The sequence below is a fragment of the Salvelinus alpinus genome, chromosome 37, assembly GCF_045679555.1.
Source record: "Salvelinus alpinus chromosome 37, SLU_Salpinus.1, whole genome shotgun sequence".
NCBI classification, from domain to species: Eukaryota; Metazoa; Chordata; class Actinopteri; order Salmoniformes; family Salmonidae; genus Salvelinus; species Salvelinus alpinus.
In genome coordinates, this window is record NC_092122.1 from 14,505,784 (window position 1) to 14,513,832 (window position 8,049).

An 8,049-nucleotide genomic window follows, 5' to 3' on the forward strand; every position below is an offset into this window, starting at 1 on the left:
CTTTAAGGAATACCTAGGAGAGGAGAAAGGAATCCTTCTAACCCCCCCCCCCCCCTTAAAAGAGTTAGATGCACTATTGTAAAGTGGTTGTTCCACTGGATATCATAAGGTGAATGCACCAATTTGTAAGTCGCTCTGGATAAGAGCGTCTGCTAAATGACTTAAATGTAAATGTACACTCCCGCCTCGACAGAGTGTCCTTCTCTTTAAAGGGATAGAACAACCCAAATACATGTGTGTCTGTCGTTGTTATACCTCAAAGGGGATTTAAGGGGGTCAACTATCTCTTTAAAAGCTACTTGACCCAAACTGACAGTCTGGGAGACTTGGTGCAGCGTTTCATTACATGCTTTGGGAGAACAGTGACTCGGCACCTACACAGGTAGAGCAGCTCCTCTCTCCTCTCTCATGTGGATCGAAACTTAACCAGAGCTCTTAGTGTGCTGATTCATATTCCCTTCCCGCAGATGACACACGGATCACCCCTCATTGCTGAGACACTTTGAATAAACACATGCTGTGGCTGAATGGTTGACCTCTGAGTAAGCTTACAATCTGTTGTGTGTTTGGCTCTGGAAAGATTCAGGACCAGTCTTCAAATGGTGTATACTGCTAATAAGCACTTAGGACTGGCTCTTCAAGGGAGGATATCACTCTTCACTCAAGTAGGCCACTCTGTTAGTCAGGCGCATTAGACAGAGTGGAGGTTACACCCACTTGTCTTCTAATTGTACTGCTTTTGGAATTTGAGAAATTAGCCAACGTAGGCCGCCGAGCAGAGCCTTCATCCTTGTGCTCAGTAGAGGAAGTAGGCTGTCTGGGGACTTGAGACAATATTATTATTCTCTGTTACTTTGGGTGAATACTGAGTGCTCAAGAAAACTTCTCAGCCCTACACAAATCATAAAACGTCCATGACTATAGTCTGTGAGCTTTAAATCTTACCACTACATTACTTTAGTTACGTGTATAGTGTGCGTATCCCACAAACTCATTATTTCTTCCAATGTCTTCCCCCTTACAGAAAGTTCAAGTTGTTGTAACTGTTCTGGACTATGACAAGATCGGCAAGAACGATGCCATCGGCAAGGTCTTTGTGGGCCTCAACAGCTCGGGGACGGAGCTGCGCCACTGGTCGGATATGCTCGCCAACCCCAGGAGACCCATCGCCCAGTGGCATGTGCTGAAGGTGGAGGAGGAGGTGGACGCTCAGCTCTCCACAAAAAAATAGGCAGGGCCCTTTCAGCTCCTGCCCCATAGTGTTCTTTAGCCAGTATGTGTAAATACCTCAGTGATATATGGGTCCATCCACCATCAAACCAATCCAGCCAACACCCATCCTTCCCACCAACTCCATACTACTTGTCTTATCGCCTTCTTTTGTAATTGTTAATGGTTCTTTCAAAACCCTAGGCCCTGATGTTCAGATTTGTGTTTCTATTTGTCAGGTTGGGAGTCCCCGCCCCTGACTATGTTGTCCATCTCTACGCCCTGATTCCCCCTAACCAAATGCCCCCTTTTAAGCAATATGATCTGTATAGATAGCGCATGACTGAAAGACATTTATTGTACGACAGTTGTATATATCAGTCTGCAGACAAAAATTATTTCTAATTTATGTTGGTATGTTGTTACCCGTTTCCTAATCGATGTATATCTGGATGTTTTTAATAAGATGTTCTATTTTAAATTATGTAAATGCAGATATAGGAGAGACGATATTATATATTACAGGATAAAAAAATTCGACCTTATTGCATTCCAGAGGAAGAAGAAAGCAATTCCAACCTGCAAGATGCTAGTGGAAGTATAGTCACATTGTAAAGGACGGTGTCTGGCTTTATGTTTACTAATGAACCGTTGCAGAGACAAGTTGAAATACACAGAAAACTAGGCCGTTAACTACTATGGTTTCATGGGAAAATATATGCTGCTGGATAGTATACAAGCACATGGTTTCTTCTACGCCTTTTTATACACATTTCTCCATCAGAGGACCTATTTGTTTTGCTTGAAACACAATGTTCTAGAGGATCTCTCAAATCGATGCAAACCGGTTAGCCTTTTTCCTTTTCCTTAAGCAGGGCATCACCTTGTGACACAGTCAGTTACTTTTAAGTGAAATAGGTCCTCATTTGAAAGGGCATCTTTTCTTTTCTTTTTCTTTTTTACAGACCGGTCCTCTTAAACCCAAACGACTATTCCGCCAACCCCCCTCAGAAACTGACCCCATATGAAATAGAATCAAGCAGTAGCCATTGTGTCCTTAAGCTTGTTGAACAATATTTACTTTCAATAGCCTTGTTGTTGGAAACTGATTATGTTCAGGACATTGGAGTCTCAAGGTCTCCAAAGATGGAAAAAATAGTTTTGACTCTAAGCTTTTAGATGACAATTCTTTTGATAAATTCAGCTGATTTTTTTGTAAACTGCATGATTTTTTAAACAATATTTGCTAAAGGCTGGGACGGGGGGAGATCTACCAACACCATGGGGCTGTCTCTTATGATAACATCCCCTCGCCTTCAATCTATTTCATCTAGATTAAAGCTGAAGTGAGTGATTTGATGGATCAGTATATGATTATTATATTGACTGGAAGTAAAGTGAGTTTCTAAACACTGCCATTTTCAGGGAGGTGACACATGTATACTAACCTTCTCTCCATGCACACTCCCACTAGGTAGTGGTCGTAGCTTTGGTTTATCGGGAACAATGTATTTGGCAGCACATGGTGCCCTAAATAGCAGTCTTTGCTTTGTGTTGCCTTCTCACAGTGGCAATAGAGCTAGCCATGTTATACTGCCAATCTTACTTTCTATACAGCTACTGTTTTGCACTGTATGTCTTTGAACCGGCAATAGCTTGTTGACTTCTTTACACTATGTTGACGGGCCATATTTAAGGACACTCAATGCGCAGGGGAGCTTCTGTCCAGGAGCCCAACCGGTTCTTGTTGTTTACTTAAAGGAACAGTACATGAAAGCAACAACCATATACTGTATCTCTTCGTTCAGTAAACCGTAGTTAGCCAGTTTTCTATTGCTGGCTCTCAGTACAACACCAAGAGAACAATGGGATATAAACAATAACTGTAAAAGTTAATGGTCTGCAAAGGTGATAATATTTGTTTATATGTCCTTTACTACGGGTCCAATAAGAGGAATAAGTAAGACGTTTGAATCCATGAAATCCATGAAGTCTCTTATCTTGGAGGAACCTCCATGCATATACTGGATGCTAGCTTCAGGAGTAGTTTCTAAATGTTTTCAATGTTATTGTGTAGTTGATAGCACTATTATGAAAAAGCTATTTGTCATTCCATAGGTGTCTTTGCAGACAGCTTTGTGTATCACTGTGACTGCCGTGCGTGCTTAGAGGTGTAGACTTTATCAATAGCGACAAGCTTGTTCTGTAGTGACGTTGTACTGCCATTTCCCTTCCACATGCTGAGAGAGTGCGTGGCATCGTCAGTTCTAATAACTGTGCAGCAGCTGGTTGGTTGATTGACAGGGCTACACACAGGAGTTATAGAACATTTTATGGGAGAGCGAGAGTGGTTGGATTCACACAGCATTTCGTTGAGCACTGTGCAATACTTGTATGTTCATCCCATAGTGTTGTGTGGGTTGTGTTTGCCCGAGAAAAAAAATAATATTTAAAGTTGACTCCTATCAAGTCAGACGTGTTCCTCTCCAGTGAGATGGTTAGGACACAGCACATGTAGATTCTGTGGTGGTTGGAGTCTGATATCTAAAATCCTTCTGTTAAGGGTTCCCTCCTATCCAGTTAGTTTTTTCTTGCACACAGATCCAGCATCAGAAATTTCAGGACATATTGGGATTGGGAAATACCCAAATATGACACACACACACACACACACACACACACACACACACACACACACACACACACACACACATGAAAACATTTAAATGACCCCTCACCCTCTGAAAGTGCATATGTACATATTTTCATCATTTTCCAAAAAGTAATTTATTTATCATATTGAAATGGTCATGATTATTACTGAAACGTATCACATTTTGTCATGATAACTTCATCCATCGTTGTATCAACCTGATCTACTATACTATATCTAATTATGATTATTTTTTATTAATATGTTATGTTTACAACCCTGTTGAAAATACTTTTATATTTGAAATGAAAACTCTGAATGTAAAGTATGGACTGTGTGTTTGTGGTGATTAACTGTGGGATTCGTAGTTGCCACTTTTCTTTCATTGTTGCAAAAATATGTTGATTTGTGTGTGTTTTTATTTATTTATTTAAATACCCTTTTGGGTAGACATTCCCCGGATAAACAATACATTCCAGAAACGTTGAACATACATTTAATCACAGCAGAATGTGCTCTAATGAATTACATTCCCTCTTGATCTATATATTTTTTTCATTTAACATCCCTTAAATCATGAATTACAAAAAAACACTTGTTTAAATAAAACAAGGATAAAACGTAGGCTCAGTATTTTAATGGAATGAGCAACTCCGTAGGGGTACGACTAAATCACTAAAGAAAGGCTGTAATCAGTATTTAAATGGGAAGGAAATCAAAATGCTTCAACAAAAGAAAAGGAAAGCGTCAAACTCTTGAGGGGCGGACACCACAATAAGAGGCAGCAATACAGGATCAGATTGTGAGGTGTGTAACTTACCACAAGAAAAGCCATTAGCTGCAATTTAATGCTACTTTTACTGGTCCCCCCTACTAAAGCATGGAAGCAAAACCCCTCACATCCTATTCAAGAAAAGCCCATACATCTCACTGTGTGACCAGAAACATACACGATTCTCTAAAATGACAACAACAAAAAGCCACTCTAACCTTTCAAGACGAAGCTGTGTAAAGTATTAGAGTCTGATGCTGTAGAAAGATCCTAGTTGCCTTTGTGTATATCAACTGCCTGCTTGAGTATTTCTGTGTTGACATTTTCTCTGTAATCTTGTACAACTGTTTGGGCTGTTTTTCCTGCCATATCGCTCGCGGTGACAGCGAGCTGACAGATACTGTATATTGCTGTGTATACCTTCATTTTTGATGAGGTGTTTTACAGTTTTGTTTCACTTTGTGTAGTGATTCATTCTGTGGAGTTTTTGACTGTTGTTATATAACTTCATATACACAAATTATCAATAAATTGTTTTATTTCCTGTTGATACAGAACCTTTTCAAGTGCTTCTTTTTTTCCGGATACTGGTTTGGTTCACTTACCAACTTTTTATGTGAATTTTGATGTGTGAGCAGATAAAACTGACATTTACATTTTAGACAACATGCCTTCATCAGCATAAGAATAAGAAGCATTAAGTGAATTGAATAATAAACATTGAGTGCATATAAAGCCTAGATTTATTTTCATAATGAGCCAAATCTATGAAATGCTGTAATCTGTTTAATAAAGAGAGACCAGAAAAAATGTATAATAGAGTGTGGCAGTATAGCAGCAACAGCAGCATCTAGTGGTCAAAACCTGGTAAATTCACACTAAATAATCCAAGTGATTTAAATTACTAATTTTTTTATGAGGGGAAAAAAACATCTCCAGATTCACAGGGAATACATTACATAGTATGGATAAGCAATACTACAAGCCACAGCTTCATACTACTTGTCACACATAGAGAACTGATACTGTATACTGGTTGTTGGGGGTAGCAGGCGTGGGGTATGGGGGGTCCGTGGGTGGCTTTTTGACCATTCGTTTGGATTACTCATGTCTAACTCATTGCTAGAAAGGATGTTAGCTACTATATTTAGTGAATATTATATGAACCCTATTTAAATGGTCAATTTGGATGCAATCAATTAGCTTAATTTCTCATCTATCCAATTATATTTCAACAAAATTATTTTGCATGAATGCTAATCTTATATTTTTATAACAACATAAATTATTTCAGAACAATCTGAGATGGTGGGTGTCAAAATCCTTTCTAGTGCTTTTTGAGATGGAATGACCCTACAATCATTCAGACATTATCAAATGACTAACAAAGAGAAAGTGAATGGGTACACACAGTGTGAAAGGAAGTAACACATACCTTCTGAGTCTTCATCCAGTATACTTGATACATTAGTAACATTCGTAGCAGTTCACATGTTTATTGCCCGGACAATGGAGATCGAGCCCATATTTGCTGATCTGAACATCTGCAAAACTTACCATCAACGTTATCCAACAGGAGATCTGAAAGTGCATACTATCCACTTAAGATTCTTTGAATATAGCCCAGGAATACTCTCGGACGACTTAAGAGAGTTTAACTTTCCCTCTGAATTGGTGATAGAAATCGAATGCATCGAATGAACCTGGGTTTGGTGTGGTTGAAATGGTTTTATTCTATAAACATATAATGATTTGGTAACTTTCAGACAATTATTTAAGGATATCTTCTCTTTGCATTGGATTTGAACCAGCAGTAGAAATGTGGAACTGACCTCTTAGGGATACTGTATATGACATTCTAATGTTTTTATTTTTTATGAACCCTTCCACCGGAGGACAAATATCGTTTTTTTTTTTTTTACAGCATTTCTGCTACATATACTGTACATACATTTTGCATATACATTTTACATACACATTTTGCATACACATTTTACATACTGTACATGTTACCTTTATATAAAGCAGTCACATAACAATAATATATTACCAAACATAAGCTATTTTTTTTAACCATACCTGAACCTGTGACCAGAAACAAGCTACGTAGGGGCAATACCAGAATAAATGATCTAGTGATCTTGTGGTAATGCTGCAATCAGTTGGCTGTAAGTTTTGATTGAGCAGATATTCCCATATATTTTTGATAGCTGCATATGTGACATAACACCTCCGTTTCTATTCATAATATCATTAATAAATATAATACAACTATTTTTTTAAATCCATAAAGATTGTTTTTTTTAATTAATCAGTATATTGGAGTTTAACTATAACATTTGTTGTAATATTTGTTTTACCTTTTCTGGAGGATTTAAATTGTAACCAGCTTTGTATGGCTTGTTTAAGAAAGGGCCATACTTTAAACAAAATTTCATTTTAAATTAGTCGGAAATTAGAAGTTGTAATCTGTATAAAGGCAAAAAGGCCATTTTTGAACAAAGGATGAGCCTTTCTTAATAATCTACTGGAGAACCATTTCGGGTTTAAGTATAATTTATGTATGAGTGAAGCTTTTAGTGAGAGGTTTAAAGCTTTAATATTTAATAATTTTAGCCCCCCCAAACTCATATTCATTATATAAATAGGCACGTTTAATTTTGTCTGGCTTAGCATTCCAAATAAAATGAAATATTTTTTCTCATAATTACAATTTTAAAAACTATTCATCTGGAGTAGGCAGTGCCATTAGTAAGTAAGTAGACTGTGATAGGACCAAAGAGTTAATCAATGTGTTAATCAATGATTTCTCCATAAACTACAGGGTAGTGTAAACACTGTGTCTTTTAACTATCCAATACATAATATGGTACACCGGTCATAATTAGGTTTTAGTCCAGAGAGGCTAGAAAAGTGATCAAGATCTTCAATAAGATGGGGCAGGAATCCAGATTGCGGACTTAAGAAAAAACTTGAGTCATCGGCATACATTGACACTTTTGTTTTTATCCCCTGGATTTCTAACCCCTTGATGTTCTTGTTGGATATAATTTTTATAGCTAGCATTTTAATGGCCATAATAAATAGATATGGAGACAACGGACAGCTTTGTTTTACTCCTCTTAAAAGCTCAATAGTTTCTGAGAAGTAACCATTATTTACTATTTGACATCTGGGGTTGCTTTACATTTCTTTAACCCGTTGTATAAGATATTCACCAAAATGAAAGTAATCCAGGCATTTATATATAAATTCTAGTCATACTTTATCAAAATCTGCTATGAAGACCAGGCCTGGTATCTTTGATGTTTCATAATGTTCAATTGTTTCAAGTAATTGTCGTATATTATTATAAAGAAAACATATGCTTAAAATATTTTGCTTCTTCTTTCAAAATGTAATTTGGTGAATCATG

General features: G+C 37.4%; 1 protein-coding gene across 3 annotated transcripts in view; it reads left to right on the top strand.

Moving 5' to 3' along the window:
• The window catches only part of LOC139566023 (synaptotagmin-1-like), a 203,621-nt gene extending 198,430 nt beyond the window's left edge, over window positions 1–5,191 (top strand). For all 3 annotated transcript variants that reach the window (XM_071386831.1, XM_071386833.1, XM_071386832.1), the window contains one exon: window positions 1,025–5,191. In XM_071386831.1, coding sequence (XP_071242932.1) covers window positions 1,025–1,231 — 207 coding nt within the window. In that variant the 3' untranslated portion in view covers window positions 1,232–5,191. The remainder of the gene's footprint in view (window positions 1–1,024) is intronic.
• The last annotated feature ends 2,858 nt before the right edge of the window (window positions 5,192–8,049 follow it).